General features: G+C 39.1%; 2 protein-coding genes across 6 annotated transcripts in view; one reads left to right on the top strand and one right to left on the bottom strand.

Annotated features, from left to right (window-relative positions):
* Positions 1-24,861, top strand: part of FNIP2 (folliculin interacting protein 2) — a 224,082-nt gene that overhangs the window by 129,697 nt on the left and 69,524 nt on the right. For 4 of the 5 annotated variants that reach the window (XM_074229049.1, XM_074229046.1, XM_074229048.1 and 1 more), the window contains 3 exons: positions 4,482-4,682; positions 13,520-13,635; positions 16,547-20,248. In XM_074229049.1, coding sequence (XP_074085150.1) covers positions 4,482-4,682; positions 13,520-13,635; positions 16,547-16,625 — 396 coding nt within the window. In that variant the 3' untranslated portion in view covers positions 16,626-20,248. Of the gene's footprint in view, positions 1-4,481; positions 4,683-13,519; positions 13,636-16,546; positions 20,249-24,861 lie in introns of those variants that run through there. The other variant, XM_074229047.1, reaches the window with a different exon arrangement.
* The window catches only part of SPMIP2 (sperm microtubule inner protein 2), a 174,100-nt gene continuing 155,502 nt past the window's right edge, over positions 6,264-24,861 (bottom strand). The window contains exon 5 of the mRNA XM_074229050.1: positions 6,264-6,665. Coding sequence (XP_074085151.1) covers positions 6,426-6,665 — 240 coding nt within the window. The 3' untranslated portion in view covers positions 6,264-6,425. The remainder of the gene's footprint in view (positions 6,666-24,861) is intronic.

Genomic DNA, 24,861 nt, shown 5'->3' with positions numbered 1-24,861 from the left:
AAAAAAGGAGGCCAATAGAAATTTTCCTCTGGTTCTTTCATATTTTCTGACCCAGGAACCATTGGACTGGCCATTTCTGTTATCCCTCATTCATGATATAGACTGAGCCACCTTTTTTTTTTTGGTAGTGAGAATGGTATTTTAAATTTCCTCGACTCACAATAGTTGAGTTGGTTTTTCTCAGTGACACACTTTAGAAACCTGCGCAATCCCAAGAAATGTGAGCCCTAAGAATGTGGTCATCTCTAAGTTCAGCCTGTCTGGCAGTCAGGGATACCGGGTCAAGGGAGAGACAGCCCTATGGCACTCTCCATAGTGGTCTCTATCTGGTCTCCCACTCGTTCATTGCCTTTATCCTTTACTCAGCTACCTTTCTTTTGTTCCTTACCCTTCCCACTCTTGTCTATCCTTCAGTCAGTCAGACATTTATTTATTATGCACCTGCTACAGTTCCAGAACTGTGTGGGGTCCTTTGACGATATGAGACATGCCTGCCCCTGAACCCTGACTGACCTTCTCCTCTTCCTCCTCATTGGAGAAGGCTGAGCTATAATAGAGGTTGTCTCGTGGATGCTGCTCAGAGAACTCATGTAATCCACATTTCCACATGGTAGACATTTAGTCACCTGAGGTTGGGTAACTCTTGGTGGAATTTCCTTTTTAAAGGTGCTCGTCTATCAGTTGCTCATGGGGTTTGTTTCCTGTTTCTAGAAACTTCATGGCCTGCTTTTAGGACAAGGATCTTGATCTATTCCTTTTTGTATTCTGCCTTATTTGAGAGGCATAATGATTCTGTGGGAAAGAACTGGGAATTGGGTTGAGGCACTTGGTTTGAATACTGGCTTTGTCTTTTGTCACTTATGGTCTATGTGACCTTGGGCATTCGGCCTTTCTGAATCTTGGTTTTTTCATTTGAGAATCAAAGGGATTGGACTCAGTGACCTTAGACCCTTAGTAGTTGTATGGTCTTGGTAATATTTATTTTTCAACTATAGAATGAGAGGGTTCAACTAGATGATGTAGAAGTTCACCTCTACCTCTTAAATCTGTGATGCTATTACATTTTGAAATCAAAATAGAATTCCTGTATTTATTTTTCCTTCTCTGCTCCACCATCATCCTTTCTTTCCTGTTTAACACCCCTTAGGGTGATAAGGACCTCTGTCATTGGCCCCCTGTAAAGTTTTCACCTTTCCTAACTTTAGTTTTTCTAATTAAGCACCCTGTTCTTAGTCCCTTTTGTTATATTTTCCTAGTTATAGCTACTTTTTTTCTTCTTTTTTTAAAATTAATTTTTATTAAAGATATTGAGTTTTACAATTTCCCCCCCTATCTTGCTTCCCACCCCCCACAGAAAGCACTCTGTCAGTCTTTACTTTGTTTCCATGTTGTACCTTGGTCCAAATTGGGTGTGATGAGAGAGAAATCATATCCTTAAAGAAGAGAAGAGAAGTCTAAGAGGTGACAAGATCAGACAATATCTGTTTTTTTCTAAATTAAAGAGAATAGTCCTTGAACTTCATTCAAACTCCATATCTCCTTATCTGGATACAGCTGGCACTCTCCTTTGCAAACAGCCCAAAATTGTTCCTGCTTGTTGCACTGATGGAATGAGCAAGTTCTTCAAGGTTGATCATCACCCCCATGTTGCTGTTAGGGTGTACAGTGTTTTTCTGGTTCTGCTCATCTCACTCAGCATCAGTTCATGCAAATCCCTCCAGGCTTCCCTGAAATCCCATCCCTCCTGGGTTCTAATAGAACAATTGTGTTCCATGACATACATATACCACAGTTTGCTAAGCCATTCCCCAATTGAAGGACATTTACTTGATTTCCAATTCTTTGCCACCACAAACAGGGCTGCTATAAATATTTTTGTACAAGTAATGTTTTTACCCTTTTTCATCATCTCTTCAGGGTATAGACCCAGTAGTGGTATTGCTGGGTCAAGGAGTATGCACATTTTTGTTGCCCTTTGGTCATAATTCCAAATAGCTCTCCAGAAGGGTTGGATGAGTTCACAGCTCCACCAACAGTGTAATAGTGTCCCAGATTTCCCACAACCCTTCCAACAATGATCATTATCCTTCCTGGTCATATTGGTCAATCTGAGAGGTGTGAGGTGGTACCTCAGAGAAGCTTTAATTTGCATTTCTCTAATAATTAATGATTTAGAGCATTTTTTCATATGGCTATGTATTGCTTTGATCTCCTCATCTGTAAATTGCATTTGCATATCCTTTGACCATTTGTCAATTGGGGAATGGCTTTTTGTTTTAAAAATATGACTCAGTTCCCTGTATATTTTAGAAATGAATCCTTTGTCAGAATCATTAGTTGCAAAGATTGTTTCCCAATTTACTACATTTCTTTTGATCTTGGTTACATTGGTTTTACTTTTTTCTTCTTTAGGATGCCCCATAAGTGCTTGACTGATTTGTGGTTGCTGATTTGTGATATGCCTAAAATAGCTTTGAATTCACTAAGCTCCCTCCCCCTAATTCATGACCTTCCTTCAATCCCACCTTTTGAAAGAAGGCATTTATAGATCAATTGGAACGTTTTTTGAATCCCAGCAGAATCTGTTTCTGAGATCCACTAACCAGTTACTCAGGATTCCTTAGAATTGAAAGTTACTGAGTAGTAGGTTACTTCATTATTTTTACTATGACATCAATATATATATATGTATGTATATATACATATATATATATATATAATATCCTATATTAATCTAGATTTTAGGTTTTCCTAAGAAGGGAACCACTTTTAACTGGGTTCTGCACAGTACCTAATTTACTGTGACTATAACAAAGTAGGGGAAGGGAGGAGAGGTATTCTGGTGGTTATCTCGTAGGTAAGGACCAGGCTGGCTGAGGACATGCTGCCACCATCCTGTTGTTGAATGCATGATGACCTATATATCATTTGAGAAGAACTTGTAGGGATCTGAAAGGGGAGGTCAGTCATGGGGGGGGGTGTTTCTGTGGTTGACATTTTAGAGGGAGGGGAGTGTGAGAAAAATCTAGGTTATTCATTTAATGAGTCCATAAATATCACTTGTGTTCAGGAGACTATGCCCCATACTATTCAAGAACTTGCTTTGTTAAATGATTTCTTTCCTTCAATATACAATTATACAAATTTGTGCCAAAATTGCTGAATTTTTTTGACTTTGAATACTGCCTCCTTGAATGGAAAAGGTGCTGCAAACCCATCAGATGTTTCTAAATCAGTGTAGGAAAAATTAATCACCAAGGAGTTATGGCCCTCCCAGGTTCAGATATAATTCATTACCCTAACTTCCATCTTCCCTCAAGCTGTGGCAAATTTTTAACCAAATGCTGAATGGGTCTCTTCTTTCTTGTTTGTAGAGAATAGAAAATATTGGAAACAAACTGCAAAATATTGGTCTTGTTGAGACTATTGGAAAATTGAACCAGATTTCATTATTAAGCACTTATAATATATACTGCTCTTTTTGCACCCAGTCTTTAAAACATTGTTATCTATGCCCCAAGGATAAGGCATTTTTTGCAAGATGAATGATGTTGGATAAGGGGACCAGTGTTCATCAAGCAGAATCTGCCCGAGCTAGCTCAGGCAAAAATCTCTAGATTATAGCAAAAGTAGTATGTTATGACTAGGGACAAGTCACTTAGACTTTCTTGAATTTCCTCATCTGCAAATGAGGCTAATATACCTCTAGTGCCTATCCCCCAGGTCATTGTGAGGCTTAAATAAGATTATGTATTTTAAGTATTTTGCAAACTTTAAAGTCCCATAAAAATGCTAGTCATGTTGATTCTGGGTCTGCTCAGTCTCCCAGACATTAGGAAGTATGATATATTATTAAGCACCTACTAAGATCTAGGAATTGTACTAAGCTTTTTACAAATATTCATAACCACCCTGGGAGGTAAGTGCTGTTATTTTCATTGTACAGTGGAGAAAAAGTGACGTGCCCAAAACTGGTACAGCTTGTGACTGTGGTAAAATTTGAACTTGGGTCTTCTTGACTCCAGGCCCAGCCCTCTATTCTGCTGCTTCCACCACATTGCAGAAATTTTCACCCATCTCTTTAACTTGACATTTTCAGTATTCTATCAGACAGATCTCTATCTTCATTGTTATTTTCATTATTGATAGATAACAAGTGCACAAATGACCCCAGTAGGTTTTCAGTGGTCATTCAACAAAGACTTATATTTTATCTTACTCTATTCCTTTCATGGGGAAAAGTTGCACTTTTCAATCCATTCAACAAATATCAGTCCCTCCCAAGAGCAGGGATATGGAACTACATTATTTTTCTGAAATTGTTAAATAGTAGTGGTGATATTTTTTTCTGTCACTGAAAATAAAAAGTTGTCTTACTTCCAGTTAATTTCTGAAACAAAGAACCATTCAAATGAAGTTTATGGTAGGGCTTGGAGGCTGCTCAGAAATACTGCTGACCTGTTCTGCCCTTCTCTTTGCAGCATCCTGTGCTAGATGAGCCAATAGCAGAAGCGGTCTGTATTATCGCAGACACAGATAAGTGGAGCGTCCAGGTAGCTACAAGCCAGAGGAAAGTGACAGACAACATGAAACTAGGCCAAGAGGTCCTGGTGTCCAATCAGGTGTCCAGTTTACTACAGTCCATTTTACAGCTTTATAAGCTCCGCCTTCCTGCTGACTTTGTAAGTACTGGTCTTTAAGCCCCTAATGGGATGGGTGAAAACAATGTGTTTAAATATGATTTATCACTTTCAATAAAATGGTAGATTAACATAGGAGAAACTACAAAGTCTAACCTTGAGCTGGTTTAAGTTTTTGTAATGGTAACTGTCTGTACAGAAAGTGTCATAGAAATATTTTTTTTCCTTTAGATAGTCATTAAGGGGGTGGCTAGGTGATCCCGTGGATAGAGCACCAGCCCTGGAGTCAGGAGTACCTGAGTTCAAATCCAGCTTCAGACACTTAATAATTACCTAGTCGTGTGGCCTTGGGCAAGCCACTTAACCCCATTGCCTTGCCCCCCCCCTCAAAAAAAAAAGCAGCAAAAGATAGCCATTAAAGGGAAAGAAAAATAAGCAAAAAAGCAAGTAGAAGATTGCCTTGAACAGTCTAACTCCTGGTATGCCACAGGTCAACTACTTTGTCCATAGGCCTGTCACATTTGAAAAAGTCAACTAAATGTAGTCCAGAGAGTAGAGAATTTGCCACTCATCTCAGGGTGGCCATTCAGCTATTTTTATTTAAAATCACTCAACATATAGAATATTTTAAAACTTTTTTTTTTACAGGAAAGCAGTATGGTGCAACAGAATGACCTGGGTTCTAATTCTGGCTCTAGCACCAGCTTCTTCTGTGATCACTGAACCTCTCTGGGCCTCAGTCAGGGAAAATCAGAAACAGAGAAGGGGGTGCTTGACAAACATTTGAAAGAAATAAGGCCTTTTAGAAAATGGAGGTGAGGAGAGGGTTCATCCCCAGCCTGAGGAATGAGCCAGTCCAAAAGCAGAGACTGGAAAATGGAGAGTCCTGTATGAAAAATAGGAAGAAACTGAGATCAGCATCAAGTGCAGGAAGGAGTGTGTAAAACATTAGAAAGGGAGAGTCAGACCAGATAGTCAAGAGTTTTTGAAAACCAAAAATAATTGTGCAGTGTCTACTGTGAACTTTGAGATAAATGCAATTACTCTGCCTGTTTTATAGATGAGGAAATTGCAGCAACTAAGGTCTTCTGATTTGACCTGTTCTGCCATGCCACCTAGCTGCCATAGAATCCATTGGAATTAAAGGAGGGGAGGGAGCAGGTTTTTTAGGAAAATCCCTTTGGCGCTGTGTGGAAGCTGGACTGGGGAGGGGAGTGACTTGGAGGACGTGGAGTGAGGGGCTGAGAGCAATGCCTGGCACATGAGCTGGGGGGAGCAGGACAATGGTGCTGGCTGACTGGAGGAAGCCTTGGACAGCTTGTAGTTACAGGACCTATGGTTTGAACTGCAGCCCTGACCACTCCCCTGGAGGGAAGAGGGGTGCATTTTCATGTTTTCTTTGTCCCCCCCCCTTGATGTCTTGTATCCAAACGCTAGATACCTGCCTGGCTGAACAGGTATGGACTGCCTACTAGGTCACCCAGGAAGCTCAGGTCTGGCCCTTTGACCCTGAATGGCGGGCTTTTTCTGTCCCTCTTCCCTTCCTGGGCTGTCCAGAAAGTAGAAGAACTTGTCCTAGGAAGTAGGAGCATTCTCTCTAGTTCACTTCAAGAAACATAATGAAGGATGTTTCCTTAACATCAGAGAAAGCAATTTTATTGAAACTCAGAATTATCCAGCCTCACAGGCTTTGGGGTGGCACATCTTCTTTCATCTAGGCTGTCACTTGTACAGCTTGAGAATGAGGTCCGATGCTGGGACTATGAGTTCTAACTACATCTTTCTTCAGAGGTAATGTACAGCAGAAGGAGCAGGAGAAGGAGAAGGAGCAAGAACAGGAATAAGAGGAGTAGAAGTAGGAGCAAGAGCAGGAGGAGGAGGAGGAACAAGAGGAGGAGAAAGAGGAGGAGTAAGAGTAGGGACAAGAGGAGGAGTAAGAGGAGGGACAAGGGGAGGAGACATTTCAGGAGAAAGTTCACTTGCAAGTTCAGTTGTTAAGGTGTGTATGCAGTCAAGACTTCTTTCCTGTGAAGGGAAGAAAATGTACAAAGCTTTAAATAATGTAGCAGCTAATAATGAATTCAGATTAAAAAGTATGAATAGTTTAAATGACCTTTCAGTAACTAATTTTCTGACTGTAGCAACCCAAAGAAAATATTCATCTGCAGTGTAAAGTATTGTTTTAAAAGTTAATTATTTGAATGAAGGGCTGGTAATTAAGGGGTTGCTAAGCCCTTAGGTAGAAAAGGAAAATAGCAGCTATTTTAATTATGCTTCAATATTCAAGCCAAGGCAGTCAGAATTGCAAAAGACCCTTCCTCCCAAGATAGTTTACCAAGGTTGTCCAAGTGTTAATTCTTGGCTACTGTAGAAACATTGGATCAAAACTTTATAACACAAAGAATTAGGTTTGTGTCTCCAATGAAACTTCTCATTAAAAATACAAAACAACAAAAAACCACCCTAAACATTTCCTCTTCAGTGAAAGCCTTCCTGATGCTGAGATTTTTAAGCGCTTATAATTCTACCTCAAGTTTTAAAAAATTTTTTGAGCAATATTAAAATCAGTTCACCATTTATTATCTCATTGAACAGTTGTTGCACCCTTTTAAGTTGGGAGTAACATGCAGTATCCATAAGACATTATGCTCTTAATGTTATCATGTTTATATTCTAGTTCTCTTGGATTCAGTTCATTTCTTTGCAGATCTTTCTCCCCAAACCTAGGATCCAGCTCTGCCCCGGTCTGATATCACTATTTGTTGGACAGGTCATTTAGACATCCCATAGGCATCTCAAACTCAACATGTGCAAAACCATTCCTTATCTTCTCCCCTACCTCCCACCCAGTTGTTTCCCTCTTCAGAATGTCTCTGTTTCTCCATTCTCCAAGGTTTGCAGATCTAGACTTAATATGAAGTCTTCCCCTCTCCTATTTCAAGTATCCAACCAGTTAGCAGACCTTGTATTACTTCTGCCTCTACTTCTCTTGCTTATTATTGCAGTAGACTTCCAGTTGGTATCCTTGAAAGATGTCAAATATCTTCTCTCTCTAATTCATCTTCACATAGCTTCCAAAAATGTTTTTTTTCTTAAGGGACTATGTTATTTGCCTTCTCAGTAAACTTGGCGCTTATTATTTCCTCAAGGAGCAGAAACAAACTTAACTAGTTTGACATTTAAAACTCTTTATAATCTGACTCCAACATAACTTTCCTGACCTTATTTAATATATTATTCTCCCTTCATGTACTGTAGTCTAGAAAATTTGGTATATATGAATTAGGGGTATTTTGTTAAAATTTGTGTACATGACTCTTCCAAAGAATGTAAACCCCTTGAAGGCAGAGATGACATTTAATAAATGTTTGTTAATTGTTTCCCCATTTTTGCAGGTTAGGTAGCTTATCTGAAGGTCACAGTTCAGAATCGTTACACTATATGCAGGACAGTGTGACCTCAAAGAGCTTTGAGATATATATATATATATATATATATATACATATATACATATATACATATATACATATACATATACATAAAATTGTAGTATTATGTAGGATATGGTTTTATCCTAAAGACAAAGTTCTATAGGGTTACAAACAAATACATACAGTGGGAGGGGTGGGGATTGGAGAAGGCTTCATAAGAAAGAGATGGTATTTGAGCTGAGCTTTAAATGAAAGTGTAGGGGTAGCAACAGGCTTTTTTGAGCAAGGAAAGGAGTTATATTTTTAGTTTCACTGTGACATCAAAAATATCTAGGAGAACAGGGCAAGAAGGTTAAGTTGACAGATTGGGGACAAAACATCTTGAAAACTAGGGCCTAAGAAGTTTTAGATTTTATGGCTCAAGGTTTTGAGACAGGTGGAGGTGGGGTGATACTCAGACCAGAACTATGCTTTAGGAGGATTGTGCAAAAAAATGTTAAATAAATACTAGGAAGAAGATTACAAACATTATTTACAATGACTGGCCAGTTCAGTATAATAAAACCATGTACACAATAATACGAATAAAAATGTAAGCAGAAAAATCTTTTGACAAGATACAATACTCATTCCTAAATTGGAATTTTCTTTAACAAAGATGCTCCCTACCTAAAACTGAGAGCCAGCATTATCACCATTAACATTTGATCAAGTCCCCCCCCCAAAAAAAAATTGATCTAGTGCTAGAAAGACTATTAATAATGGAAGAAATTGAGGGAATAAGCCTAGGCAAATAGGAAAATATATATTTTACAGATAAGCAGATGGTTTATTTAGAGAATCCCAAAGAGTCAAGCAAAAAGCTATTTCACACGATAGACAAATCTAGCAAAGTTGCACACATAAATCATCAGCATTTTTGTATATTGCTAACATAATTCATCAGGAAAAGAGGAAATAGGAAAAATTCCATTTCAGTACAAAATACTCGGGAGTCTGCTTGCTAAGAGAAACAAAGGAGCTAAGACACACACACAGGAGTCCATATACACACACATGTATGGACGTAATTACAAATCACTCAAATCTTAAATGTTTATGCATTAATTTAATTGGTGTCATAACAATTAAACTATAATTGGTGTCATAACAATTAAACTATCAAAGAGATTACATCATAGAATTAGAAAAAATAATAATATTCACCTGGAGGAATCAAGAACACCAAACTAACTAATGAAAAGCAGTACTAGATCTCAAATATACTACAAAGGACTAATCATAAAAGTACATAAATAAAATTGGCACTGGGTTAGAAATGGAGAAGTGATCAGTGGAACAGTTTAGATTACAAATTGAAACAAACAAGCACATTAGCCTAGTGCTTAACAAAGCCAAAGATATCCTAAAAAGATCCTAATTCTATTCCAGAAAAAGGCATATGAAAATTGGAAAGCATTTTCTTAGGAATTAGGCAGAGACCAACATCTTACAGCATTTATCAAGATAAGCTCCACTTTGGTATTTGATTTAGACATTATTTGGATATTACAAAAAAATTAGAGGAGCAAGGAAGAAAATATGTGTCAGTTTTTTGGGTAAAGAGTTCCTGAGGGACTGGCCAATATGACCAGAAAGGATAATGATCATTGTTGGGTTGTGGGAAATCTGGGACACTTGGTGGAGCTGTGAACTCATCCAACCTTTCTGGAGAAATTTAGAACTATCTCCAAAGGGCAACAAAAATGTGCATACCCTTTGATCCAGCAATACCACTATAGGGTCTATATCCTGAGGAGATGATGAAAAAGGGTAAAAACATCACTTGTACATAAATATTCATAGCAGCCCTGTTTGTGGTGACAAATAATTGGAAATTAAGTAAATGTCCTTCAATTGGGGAATGGCTTAGCAAACTGTGGTATATGTATGTCATGGAACACTATTGTTCTATTAGAAACCAGGAGGGATGGGAATTCAGGGAAGCCTGGGGGGATTTGCATGACTGATGCTGAGTGAGATGAGCAGAACCAGAAAAACACTGTACATCCTAACAGTAACATGGGGGCAATGATCAACCCTGATGGACTCGCTCATTTCATCAGTGCAACAGTCAGGGACAATTTAGGGCTGTCTGCAATGGAAAATACCCTCTGTATCCATCCAGAGAAGCAACTAGGGAGTTTGAACAAAGACCAAGGACTATTACCTTAAATTTAGGGGAAAAAACTGATATCTTATTGTCTGATCTTGCTATCTCTTATACTTTATGTTTCTTCCTTAAGGATATGATTTATCTCTCATCACACTCAATTTGGATCAATGTATACCATGGAACCAATGTAAAGACTGGCAAATTGTCTTCTGTGGGGGGTGGGGGGAGGGAAGGAAGTAAGATTAGGGGAAAAATTGTAAAACTCAAAATAAATAAAATCTTTAATAAAGAAAAAAAGAGTTCCTGAGACAGATTGGTGTCACAGTGGATAGCACTGGCCCTGGAGTCAGGAGGACCCAAGTTCAAATTTGGCCTTGGGCCAGTCACTTAACACCACCCCACTCCACCCCCACTGCCCCCACATAAAAGATGGAGAGGTTGATAGGAAGACAATGTTTATTAAAAAAAATTTTGTAAGTTTTTGTTCAAAGGAAACCAATCTGATAATCTCATTTCTAAGAAAAAGGGGTACTAAATCAAATTTATAACCCATTTAGTTGATAAATGGTCAAGAACAGGCAGCCTTCAAGTTATCAATAGTCATATAAAAATGCCTTAAATCACAAATAATTAGAGAAATGTCAATTAAAACAACTTTGAGATTCCATCTCACAGTTCTAATCAATTGGTTAAAATGACTTAAAGGAAAAATGACAAATACCCAGCTATGCAGTATCTGAAATGTTTCATCATGAGTCCTGTGAAACTATGGTCATTGTGCTAATTAGAGTTCTCAAGTCTTTCAGAGTTATTTGTCCTTATGATAGTTTTTATTATGTAAATAGTTCTCCTTGTGCTCAGCTTAGTGTACATTTGGTAGAGCTGTGGAATTGTCTGACTATTCTGGAAAGCAATTTGTAATTGGGCCCAAAAAGCTATTAGATTGCATTTTTTATTTTTTTAGATTTTGCAAAGCAATGGGGTTAAGTGGCTTGCCCAAGGCCACACAGCTAGGTAATTATTAAGTGTCTGAAATCGGATTTGAACCCAGGTACTCCTGACTCCAAGGCCGGCGCTCTATCCACTGCACCACCTAGCCACCCCTAGATTGCATTATTTTTGACTTAGGAATGAACTCATTACCTAGGTTCTTATCCCAAAGAGGGGAAAAAAGACCCATATATAAAAATATTTCTAGCAGCTACTTTTATGGTGTCAGAGAATTGGGAATTGGTAGAGTACCCATCAATTGGGGAATAGCTGAACAAGGTAAAGGTGATAATACTCTGTTGGAATACTCTTGTGTTACAAGAAATGATGGTGGAGATGGTTTCCGAGAAACTAGGGGTGACTTGTATGAATGACTTGAGAACTCTGAGCAGCACATTGACCACCCACAGTTTCACCATTGATGAAACACCTCAGACACTGACTAGGTAGGTGACCCTAGGCAAGTTGCTTTACCCTATTTACTTCAGTTTCTTCATTTGTAAAATGACCTGGAGAAGGAAATGACATAAAATTTCAGGATCTCTGCCTAGAAAACCCCAACAGTGTCATGAAGAATTGCATATGATGGGGAAAAAACTAAATAATATCAAACACAATGAAATATGTAGCCTTCCTCCTCTAGGAGAAGTAATGGAAGCCTAAGACTTCTTATTTCTTTTGACTTTGCAAGTTTGTAACATGAGTTTGTGCTTCAAGCAGTGAAGGAATGTGTCCTGAAAGTAAAAATAAATTAAAATTTCAAAAAAGAAGCAAAGTATAATAACCCTAGTAACAAGTGAGGGTTTGAAAGGGGCAAGAAGGAAGGCAGGCATTGTCATCCTCATCATTAATGTTTAGCTTTACAAGTATTCAATCTCTCCTTTGATCCTAGCTAAATCTTAGTGAGGAAGGAGCTGTTATTATTTCCATCTTAATAGACGACGAGTGTCTGAGACTGGATTTGAATTCAGATCTTACTCCTCCGGGTCCAGCGCTTTCTCCATTGTACCACCTAGTGACAGAATAAGAAATACTGCAGAGGCAGTGGATAGTTGGGATAATTAGTGAGAGAGATTAGTTGAAGGTGGCATGAGCTAAGATGGCTGATCACAAGCTCCCCCTCGGGTAGAGTCATTGTGTGAGGCCCAGGTGTGATGTGCTAGAAAAATAGAGGGGTGGAAAGAGCAGGTGAGGTTAATCTGCCACCAGGACTGAGAACAGAGTCCAGAGCCTTCTGAGAGTGGCTGATTTGAATAAAAGGAGATTATACTGAAAGGGTTTCATAAAAATTAGCCAAATGCTACATGAATTGGTAAACACCATGCATCAATCACTAGGAAACATTTTCATCCATTTAATACAATGCGTTTCATTCTCAACATATGGGGGGGGGATCTTTTCATCTATTCTAGAGTCATTGATCACCCCAACTGGGAAGCATTTTCAAGCATAAGTAATAATTATAAACATTGCCATGAAAGTCACAGGAAGAACTGCTTATTCTAGCACTCCAGTGAGCCTTGATTCTTGATGGTCTTGGCATTCCTTCCTAATAGCATGGACTGCCACCTCTTTGTGCCTGTCCCCCTAAGCTTCTGCTGTCCATGTTCTCCCAAGGGTTGGCTTCTTCCTTTTCTCTTCTTGATGTGAGGGGAATGGGATGCCAGGAGCCACCCATTGGCTATTCCATTATGAGCTCATCTTTCTTTACTGTGGGATATTTCTTTGATGGCATCCTTTACAGCTGCTTCTCCATTATGACACGTTGCAACTTGTTCTTGCCCACCACCTGCCTATCCATCCCTGCCAAAGTCTTCAGGTTTTTGCTGAAGATGCTCAGATCCCTGTGCCAAAAGCAGAAAAACTTGCCTCTGGTAAAGGACACAGATGGTTGATGTTTTCTAAAATAAAACAGGAAAATGAAGTTGGCTCTAAATCCCAGGGTGGTGGCTTCCTGGCTGTTCTTAATCATTATTAAAAATCTGGTTAAAATGCAACCCATACAACAACATGAATGCATCTTACATTACTGTGTGAAAACATTCCCCAGATCTCAGGGGAGAAGCTTTAAGGACTGGAGATAATTTTGCTACTGGAAGGCTGTGCTTAAAATAATAGTGTCTGGGCTGGACTTGGGTTGAGTTTAAGAAAGAGTTGGAGAAGCCACATCTTGTTTTCAGGTCTGGCAGTGATACCACTATAGCAACCCCACTTTGCACTACCAGTGTTTGTATGTATCCTATTGGAGCATGTACCATGACCTGGAACAGGACCCTCACCTTTGTGTTATTTTGGTTCCACAGTGCATAATGCATCTGGAGGACAGACTCCAGGAGATGTATCTCAAAAGCAAAATGCTTTCTGAGTATCTTCGAGGACACACAAGAGTTCATGTGAAAGAGCTGGGAGTTGTACTGGGGTAAGTAAATGCTCAATGCACCTTACTCATGGGCAAGATGTGTCAATTGAAGGTTTGCAGAGAACTTAGACATCTATCTCCCAATGAGCTTTCAAGGACCTTAGAAACCACCTGGCCCAACCCTGCTATCTTGCCAGATTGAAAACTCAGGACAATCAAAGGATTTAGGTTTAAAGACCTGGAAGGACCTCAGACTCTTGTCTAGTCCAGTCCATTTTACAAAATTCGGAAACTGAGACCCTAAAAGGTTCCGTGACTCATCCAAGATCATTCAGATGATCTATATGGGGGCAGACTTGGAATCTCTCCCAACTCTCACAGACTCTTGTCTCACTCGTCTAGCCAGTCACTACCTCTGTGAAATCTCAGATACTCACAAAAGCTTTAAAGACTTAGGATGTGTGGCAAGCAGTGGGGTGGTTGAGCTAAAAAGACTGAAATAGTCCCTGCTCTCCAGGAGCATGAACTGCTTGCCCCCTGAACGATGCATCCTCTGTACCTCCTCCAGTTGTCTGGAGGGACCCCTGGTAGCACCCATGGGGGGGATGGCTGGGGGGGTGAGTAAGGGTCAGGCATCCACCAAAGCTTCTCTTCCTGGCACATCATCGCAATGGAACAGGCAAGAAGGCCTCCCACTCAGATGGGCCGAGCCATGGCACAAGCTGTCACCGGAGAGCAGCAGCTTGTGTTTACAGCTTCTTCCTTGGGAGGAGGAGGGGCCAGGGAACAGGACTCAGTGTTCAGTGGTTCCATCCCTGCCCACTCCCCTCATGCTGTCCTGGTCCTCAGAGAGGCCCCTTCCAGACCCTCACCTTCTAAGACAGGCAACTCCTGAATTTAAACTAGATTCATTAAATCAAAATAAATAAATATTCATATGATTTATTTGTCTAGGTAAAGAGAGAGAATTATTTTTCTTTCAAAGATCTCACTAAGGAATACTGTCTTAACTTTGGGTATGGCTTCTGTTTGGATTGTTAACTGTGTACCTGGCCAGTCCGTACACCCTCAGACATAAACATCTTGTGTTCTTAGGATAAGCAAATAGTTTCCTCCTCTGAATGATTTTTATAAACTGCCTGGGCAGCTTTATTTTGGGTTTATATTAATCTGCATCAGATTGGCAGGTGGCAGTTTGCCCTGCAACATTAGCAGAAGACTGATGTTCATTACCTTTCTAGGCAATGTTTGCCTCTCTGTAACGCATATAATGTATGGTGGGGGCATTTTGTAAATTGAAAGCTGAATGATGTTATGTTCAAGATATTAAAATAACTTGGTCTCTAGCCTTCAGATATTCTTGCCAATCATTTCATCTTCAGTGTCCAGGAAAAATGACTGATGGAGACAAATGAGTACTATGCCTCAGGGAGATAGAGTTATTGCCGTTGGTTTGTTTTATCTTAGTGTTTCCTGTCATATGTTTTGCTCACACATTTCATTTTTAAAAAAAGTCCTATTTTTGGGACATTTGATTTTTCATTTAACTCTGTGTATCTCTTTCCCAGATTAATACTTTACCTAGTCCTGTTTCTGTACATTCTTCTCTTCCCAGTTGTGTAACTTACGTGTTTGTGGAAGGTTCACCTAGCAGCTCACATTGAGGTAGAAACAGTTCAGAGAGAGATGAAACATCTTTTCCTCTCTGACCTTCAACTGCTTTGTGAGCCAACTAATTGGGAATCCTTATTCTTACTTTCTTCTTTCTCCCAATGGCACAAGAAAAGCTTTTAGTAATTTTTGTTCTCTCTCTCTCTCCTGAATCTGTCAATATAGTTTGTGGGGGGAAAATTGATCAACAAATAGGCATTAATTGTCTATTAAAGACAGATGATGTGATGGTTAGCCTGCTGGCTTCAAGGTCAGGTTGACATGAGATAACACATAATGGTGTGACCCTGAGCAGTTTTTTTTTTTTAACCAACTCTCCAAAGTTACAGAGGAGGTGCCAACTTGCACTGGTGAAGGGAACTTCCTCACTCAGGAGTTCATCATGCCAATGAAGGTACTGGTTCAGCCACTGTGCTGATTTTACAAATACAAAGAATGAAACAATTTCTACTCTCTGGGAATTTTCAGTCTTTGACAAATCTCTGACCAATCTTAGAAAGTTTTTTAGGTAATTGGCAGCCTTTGATCCAAGACCACATTGTACCTACATTCTCCTGCCAGATGGGGAAGGTCTTATCCATTAAAAGATATGATGTTCCTTTCTTTACTCATGTGGCATCAGTTGACCTGAGAATAATTCACCTTGTGTACCCAGGAAGGATCTTGAGTCAGCTTCTATGTTTAGCTTTTGAAGGAACTATTGCCATTTTCTTTTCCCTATCTTGATCCTAAATGTATTTGAACACCATATCAGTAATGAAGCTAAGAATATTGAGGGAGAAAAGAGAGATGAAATTTTTTAAAAATTATATTAATAAGATGTTATCAAGCAAACCAAATTTTAAATTTGAGAGTTAAAATCATTGAAACAATAGGTGAGCCATGGTGATGCCATTGACAGAAATAGTGAATGAGGAAAGAAAAATTTTGGGGTTATATGCAAGCACATGTGAAAATCTGTACATTTATTCATATGTATTCAGATTCTCAACATTTGACATTATAATTATATAAAATATGGTCATCAGTTCCAGCCCAGAGTAAATATGCAGTGGGAATTTGAATAATGACTTAGGGGAATTCATCTAATTGGGACCTAGCTGTTCAAATGTTCATACAAACAAGCATGAGCTTCCCTTTGCAAACAGACTGCAAACAGTGGTCTATTCTTAATAGTGTCTGTTTAAAAGCAGGAATATTTTTAGCCTGTTGAATGCTTCTGGATGACATCTCCCTCCATAGCAGAATACTGCCTTTGTTCTCTGTTTAAATGTGTTTTTTTTTCTTTGTAAATTTTTAGGATCGAGTCTAATGATCTGCCTCTGCTGACCGCTATTGCTAGCACTCACTCTCCTTATGTTGCTCAAATACTCTTATAAGCTAAGCTCCAGATGATTGTCCTCTGGACCAAAAAAAAAAACAAAACAAAAAAAAAAAAACCACCAAGGAACTCAGTCACCCGACTGGAGGAGAATTGCAGAAGCAAGCCAGCAGCCTTATCATGAAGACAGGCTTTCTACCACTGCCTGTTTGGTTTTGAAGTGAACCTTTCTTTGGAAGACTTCAGTTTACATGATTTAATGACATTCAGGTTCTTTAACACTTTAGTCGCCTATGGATTGACAGGAAGAGAAGGTGACCTTTAACAAAAACCACGAAAAGGCAAAACAAACACTACAGCAAATGCTGGTCTTTCAATATGAATTGACTTGTATTACTTGGAGAGAAAAATGGAGCAGCCAGACCAGCTGGTTCTTCTCGCTGACTTTGGAGGAAGGAGGGAGCTGCCCAGTGTACAGAACATTCCTACAGCCAGGCATTCCCCAATGAGGAGGAGAGATGCTGCCACCGAGCCAGAGAAGGCCCGTTGACCAATTGGGAGGGCATGGGGAGACAAGGACTTGGCATGGATTAGTGACTGGATTTTTTTTTCCTACAAGGCAAGAGGAGGAAAGCCACATTTTTGTTGCCTTCAGAAGCTCTGATCACTCCAACTGTCACTGTTTTAATAATGAAATCAAATGAGGATGCCTGTGGGGACAATGGGATTTACTAGGGACTAATTATCATTTTCATTTCTTTTGGGAGGTAATATTGTTTCAGACATAAACCTGACGCGGATTTGGGAATGGCCTGGGCACAGTGATTCAAGAAAATGGAGAACAGATCCAAAATGGCAGCAGTCGGGTCCACAGTCCACAACCTTTTGTTCAAACCTTGTGCTTTAGTGTTTTCTGCTGCCTTTTTTGAGAGGCCATTTACCAAGGATTTGGGGGTAAATTCTTCCAGCCCAAATCACTTTCTTCCTGAAACAGTTAGAAGGGACTTGCTTTACACTTTAAATGAGACAGCTGGCCTTTTGTGAAAGGAGACCTTCAGAGGATTGGGGGAAAATAATGTTTGAATATTTCCAAGCTTCCTATTGTAATCCTACCAAGTTTTTGCACTATCATGTCTGTGCCTTCCCATCTCTTAACACCCTACATCCTCCCTCTCCTACAAGAATCTTTGGGTATTTGGGTCTGAAGTTTCCCCACTCATTGAGTACCTCCATATAAAATGCCTTGTGTTGACATTTTTTTCAAAAAGGACATCTTGCTTAGTTTTCTTTTCATAAAGTAGTATATGAAAAAAAAAAAGTAGACACAAGCTGAAAAAGGGATATTTTTTAAAAAATTGAACACCAAAAGTAATCATTTTAGCAAAGCAATCAAAAAGTATCCAATCTCGAGTTAGGCATGCTAGCAAAAGATGGTCCTGATTTTGTAGTTTTGTGTCCTGCTTCATTTCTTATTCTTTCCATTTTTCCTCTCAGCAATTCAGTAACATCTAGTTTGGAGCCAAGATGATTTTTGAAAAAAAAACAAAACAGAACAGTTAAGAGTCCAATCCCTGATCCCCGGCTGCCTGTCTGGCACATTGTCAGGGAGCCAGGCTCTGGCTTACTCTTTTATGGATATATATTCTCTCTCTTATTAAAAAGAGGATGTCAGCAGTAGGAATGAGGCAAAATGTGGGATGGAATAAGTTTGTAAGTCTTATCTGTTGCTTAGTGTAACCTCATAGGGATGAACTACTGCTTGCTTTTTGTAAGGGACCTTCCATTCTTTGAGATGTAAAATGTTTACTGGCTCATTATGACTCTTTTCTGTATTTCTTATCTCTCTATGTGAACATTTCAAAGAGCAAAGTTCTATTCTTTTATTCTTACACCTTTGTGGTTCCTGAGGAGAGACTTCAAGCTTTGTCAAAGTGCTTCACCAGACCATAACTACTTGCTAGTCTTTTAGGTGAGAAAAAGTGCCATTTGACTGGTTCCACCATTTCTGCCCAATACCCTCTCAGGAAATAAGTCAAGCTGATGCTTCTTTCTTCCTGTCCTGTTCAGTTATCTTTGTCTTCCAATTTCTCTTACTTCCCCCAATTTCCCACAGCATACCCTTACATGGTAGACACTAACCAGTATATCTGCAGTGTGAACATGATGGCTTTCTGAAAAGCAAATCCATTTAATGGAACTGCCACCAGCAGTTTTAATGCTATCCTCTCCTCTTTGGTTTGTTTATTTACTCTCTTAATTTATTTTTAAATTCCAAATTACACAGTTTTTTTTTTGTTAAAGTGTCTGTGCTAAAAAAAAAAACACAACTTGAGGTGGATTTTTTTATGGGTGTTTTGTCTCCCTCACACTCAGGATTCCATTAAGTCCATATTCCTCACAACTGTTGCCTCCACAAACAGACCTAGAATGTTACTGCTGCTATTTTCAAATACTGCATTAAGAAAAAACACTTTCTTTTTGTCTTATTATTCAATTTCTTTCCAAACCAGAAGAGACACTCGTGACATTGTGTTGGAATAATTTTTTTTAAAGCCAAGTGGCTTTATTATAACTAATCTGAAGACTCAGGAGAGTTCTTACTCTCTCCCATCCCCACTTCAAAAAGAAAAAGAAAAAAACTACCTCAGTTGACAGGATTCCACCTTTTAGGGCTTCTTCAACTTTGTAAGTCTTACCTGTTGTTGAGTGTAACTTTTGTAGCCTCTTGCTTCTTAGGCAAGTTAGTATGGCATGACCAAGCAGATGGTGCTTGTAAATGTTGTGGTGATGGACCGCTTTATAGCATGTGTCAGTTTTATTTTTTAAGAAATCGGTAATAAGAATGTAAGGGGAATCGTGTGTATTTAAAAACTGATGAAATGAAAAAATGTAGCTGAAAATCTGCAAAATTTCCAAAGCATTTAATTCTTTTATCAGTGTTATAATAGCTTTTTGTACAGGCTGCAATCCATTTTTCTGAAGTGTGCTGTTTTTTAATGAAAGTGATTGTAATCTTTTCACATCCCATGAAACTGCTGTTTACACATTATTGACTTTTACAAGCCCATACTTTTCAAACCTAACTTTTTGGAGGGAAGAAAATCCCTATTGCATTCAATGTGACTCAGCTGCTGTTTGGACTCTGAAATTTTATAAAATATATATTCTCTAGCTTTTCATTCTATTCACCTGGGCTAGCCATGTCCATAAAAGGAACCAATAGGAAGGAACAGTGAAGTTAATTTTAAATGTGTAGTTTTCGTCATTAACCTGTACTTTGGAACATATTTTCCCCCATGGATATTTTCCACTACTAGCATGGAAAGTCTACACCTGAACTCTTATTAAGATGTACATTTGGCTGTTACTTAAAAAAAACAACAACTCACTGTATAAATTTACCTTGGATCAGAGCTCCTGCACCTACTCCAACTTGCTGAATGTTACCGTGCATCTTAGAAGAGAGAATGTGACATACTGAAGCTTCTGGTTATGCAAACAGGAGAATATTCTGGATTTTGCTATTATTGCATCTCTTTTGTGGCTGACTGAAAGGATCTTATTTTTTGATCAGTCAACTAGGTACCAATGTCAACTGTGTGAACTTTTTCTTACAGCTTTCAGTGTATCATTTTGATCTAGTTCTCTGTGGCATTTGGTGCAATAAATCTTTTGAATACAGCTTAGGGTTTCCTTCTCTGACATATATGTGGTACCTAAGCTTAGACAAACTGTCTCTTTCAGTGGGATTTGAATGGGTGGATAGAAGCTCCTACAGATTGAATTCGTCAGAAGCTCACAAATGCATGTCCAAACAGGTCTATACTGACTTGTGTACAAACTCTTTCCCTTTAGTAAAGAATATACAAAACATATATGTTTATGTGATGTCATGGATAGAAAACCAGTATAACTTTCAGGCCCTTCCTCAGAAGTCACTGGGTCCTTCGGGCCATTCAGATGTCAGTGGAGGGTATTGCCATACCAGGAGTTCTCTACTAGTGAAACCCCTGGGGAATGTGGGAGTATCACCTGAGTCCAGCCTAGAAGTAGGAGCTTCAAAATCTGGGGATGGAATTAGATGAGGGAAGGATTCTTTCAGAGAACAGGTGAACAACATGAGTTAAGGGCATATAGGCAACAGGAGAGGACAGGAAGAGAATAGTAAAGAGCAGTAGTGGGAAATGAGGACAGGTTCATTGTTCACAAACGGGCCTTGAATTCCAGGGCTAGGAGTTCATATCAGGTTCTCTCTAGAGATTATATTGGGGCGATGATATAGAAGATAATTTGAAGTAGAGGTCAGAGGGGAGACAGGAAAATCAAGTGACTCTTGGCCTTTTTGTGTGTCATGATCTCCTTTGGCAATCAGGTGAATCTTATCCTTGATATGCAGAAAATTAAATGCAATTTTAAAAATTAAAAAAATCACAACAGGGTGTAAGAGCTCCTGGCTTATGTCATGAAAGATAAGGATCTGAATTAGAGTTGCTTAAAAGTGCATTGGAATGACCAGATATAAGATAGTGAAGAGATGGGGAGGGAGGACTTAAATAACTGATAGGGTATGGAACATGAGACAGAAGAATCTAAGATGACCGAGGGTTTTAGGGAAGGAAAGTAGTGCCATTAATGGAAATGAGGGTTGGTGGGGATGGGGGAAAGATCTAGCTCAGTTTAAAAATCATGTTTTTGAGATGCTCATGAAACATCCCTGTGGGCTTGTCTAGCAGATTTCAAGAATATGTAAAGATTATGTGAATCACATGAATATGTAAAGATTAGGGCTGGACCTAGATATTTGAGAGTTATCCAAAGAAAGGTGATAGAGGATTGAATGAGATCACCAAAAGAACTGTAGGGAAAGGAAAGATGGTAGGACAGCACAACTCCGAAAGGCTACGGCTGTCCTAGCCTGCATTCAAGAGGAGGGGGATGTGTCCAGAAAAGGAAACACCTTGAAAACAATAGTAGTTTTGTTCTTTGTCTTTATACATGCAATGCCCTGTACGTTGCCTGTCACATAATGGGTTATTGAGTGTTGCTTGATTTGATTGCTATCTTCTGTCCTAGTTAGACAACAACACAGATACTTTGCTCAGCACAAGAGGAAGATAAATAGAATTCTAAAGGGTCTTGACTCCATGCTATATGAGGACCAATGAAAGGAACCAGGGAAGGTTCAGCTGGAAAAGAGAACACTTGATTAACTTTGAGTATCTGAAAAACTCTCCCAGGAAAGAGAGTGGTTCCTGTATATTAAACAGGGATGGGATGATGTGTGTGGAAGGGGAAGGTGGTAAGTTGAAGAGAGGCCATTTGATATGAGGAAAAATTTCCTGAAAATTGGAACTAAACAAAAATGGAATGGGTTACCCTAGGAAGAAATAGGTTCCCCCCACAGAAGGTCTTCAAATGGATGCTTGGATGACTTTGTTGGATATGTTGTAGAGGAGTCTTTCCCCACCCTCCTCAGGTGTGGGTCTCTTTTCAGCTCTTAGCTACCAAGAGGAAGATCTTAGAAAAGAGGCTACTGCTTTTGGTAATAGATATGTCATTAGTAACTGGAGAACACAGTTCTGATAGAATTAGCAAACCTCATAGACCAAGGATGAAAAGTGAGTGAATGGTGAAGTGAAAGCAGAGGCTACTCTTTTTTAGAATCTTTGCAGTGAAGGAGAGGAGACAAAGAGAAAATGGTAGCTGATGGGGCCCTGACAGGGTCAGGAGAACATCTATCTCCTGGCTTCCTTCAAATTCCAGCTAAACTTTCATCTTATACAAGGGCTGGTATGTATCTTGTTGGAATACAGTTTTTTTTTTATGTTACAAATCACCTTAGACCATATGCATTAGGGGAAGTCTAAGCCGATTATGTAGATTGAAGGGAAAAAAAATACAGAATTAAGAGAATGAGAATCCCATTGTAGTCTCCTCAGATTTTTCTCTGAAGTATTGTGTTCAGTTCTGGGCACCAGAGTTTAAGAAATACATTAAGACAGTCAACAAGCATTTTTTTCAGTTTATTTTATATTATTACAATAATTTTCTTAATAATAAACCCCCTCCCCCCCAAGAAGATGAGAAACCTTAAGAATAATAAGAGGAAAAAAAAATGTACATTAGTCCGTGTTCAGATTCCGATGGCTTCTGTCTCTGGGGTGAGTTGCTTTCTTTATCCTAAGTCTACCAGAGAAGTTAACTTCAATATTTTTCCCACAGTTGCTACTACAAGCTATATTTCTCTCCACTCTGTTCCTCCTCACTCTTCATTTATTCTATTCTCATTCTCTCTCTCTCTCTCTCTCTCTCTCTCTCTCTCTCTCTCTCTCTCTCTCTCTCTCTCTCTCCTTTCATCCTGTCCCTGTCTAAAAGTGTGTTGTATCTGAGTACCCTCTCCCACAATCTTCCTTCTCTTCTATCATTTATTCCCCCTTCCCTCCCTCCATTCCCCCTTATCCCATCCCTTCTCATTTTTCTCTAGCATAAGATAGATTTCTATACCCTATTAAATGTGTGTTATTTCCTCTCTGAATCATTTTTTAAATTAATTTTTATTAAAGATATTGAGTTTTACAATTCCCCCCATCTTGCTTCCCTCCCCCCACCCCCCCACAGAAAGCACTCTGTCAGTCTTTGTTTCCATGTTGTACCTTGATCCAAATTGGGTGTGAGGAGAGAGAAATCATATCCTTAAAGAAGAGAAGTCTAAGAGGCGACAAGATCAGACAATAAGATAGCTGTTTTTTCCTAAATTAAAGGGAATAGTCCTTGAACTTTGTTCAAACTCCACAGCTCCCTATCTGGATATAGATGGCACTCTCCTTTGCAGACAGCCCAAAATTGTTCCTGATTGTTGCACTGATGGAATGAGCGAGTCCTTCAAGGTTGAACATCACTCCCATGTTGCTGTTAGGGTATGCAGTGTTTTTCTGGTTCTGCTCATCTCACTCAGCATCAGTTCATGCCAATCCCTCCAGGCCCTGAAATCCCGTCCTTCCTGGTTTCTAATAGAACAATAGTGTTCCATGACATACATATACCACAGTTTGCTAAGCCATTCCCCAACTGAAGGACATTCACTTGATTTCCAATTCTTTGCCACCACAAATAGGGCTGCTATAAATATTTTTGTACAAATAATGTTTTCACCCTTTTTCATCATCTCTCTGAGTCATTTCTGATGAGAATGAAGGCTCACTCCTTCCCCCTTGCCTTCCCCTGTTCCACTCCATTGAAAAAGCTTTTTCTTGACTTTTTTTTTAAGGTTTTTGCAAGGCAAATGGGGTTAAGTGGTTTGCCCAAAGCCACACAACTAAGTAATTATTAAGTGTCTTGCCCAAGGTCACACAACTAAGTAATTATTAAGTGTCTGAGGCCCAATTTAAACTCAGGGACTCCTGACTCCAGGGCCAGTGCTCTACTGCACCACCTAGCTACCCCTTTCTTGACTCTTAATGTGAAATATCTTAGTTACTTATTCCTCTCCTTTCTCTTCCTCCCAGTACTTTCCTTTATCACCCATTGACTCCGTCTTTTTACTATATTATTCCATTACATTCTGCTCCTTCCTGTGCCTTGTCTATATATGCTCCTTCTAATGCTTTTATAAATAAGAAAGTTCATATGAGTTATCAATATCTTCTTCCCATGCAGGAATACAAACAGTTCAATATCATTAAGTTCCTCATAGTTGGTCTTTCTTGTCCACCCCCTCTGTTTCACCAGAGTCCTGCACTTGAAGATAAAACTTTCTGTTCAGCACTGGTTGTTTGAATAGGAGTTTGAAAATCCCCTGTTTCATTGAAAGTCTATCTTTTCCTCTGAAAGAGGATATTCACTTTTGCTTGGTAGTTGATTCTCGATTGTAAACCAAGACCTTTTGCCTTCTGGAATATCATATTCCAAGCCCTACAAGCCCTTAATGCAGATGCTGCCAGATCCTGTGTAATCCTGACTATGGAGCCACGGTAGTTGAATTGTTTCTGGCAGCTTTTAGTATTTTGTATTTGGCTATGATATTCCTGCAGTTTTTTCTTTGGGGATCTTTTCAGGAGGTGACCGGTGAATTCCCTCAAGTTCTATTTTGCCCTCTGCTTCTAGAATCTCAGGGCAATTTTACTGTATTATATCTTGAAAAATGAAGTCTAGGCTTTTTTTCCTGGTCATGACTTTCAGGGAACCCAATAATTTTTAAATTATTTCTTCTGGATCCATTTTGGAGGTCAGGTGTTTTTTCCAATGAGATATTTCACATTTTCTTCTAATTTTTGGCTTTTTTGGAAGTTTTATTT

Source organism: Macrotis lagotis, chromosome 3, assembly GCF_037893015.1.
Source record: "Macrotis lagotis isolate mMagLag1 chromosome 3, bilby.v1.9.chrom.fasta, whole genome shotgun sequence".
Lineage (NCBI taxonomy): Eukaryota > Metazoa > Chordata > Mammalia > Peramelemorphia > Peramelidae > Macrotis > Macrotis lagotis.
The sequence above is the reverse complement of the archived record's forward strand: the minus strand, read 5'-3'. Positions and strand labels throughout refer to the sequence as shown.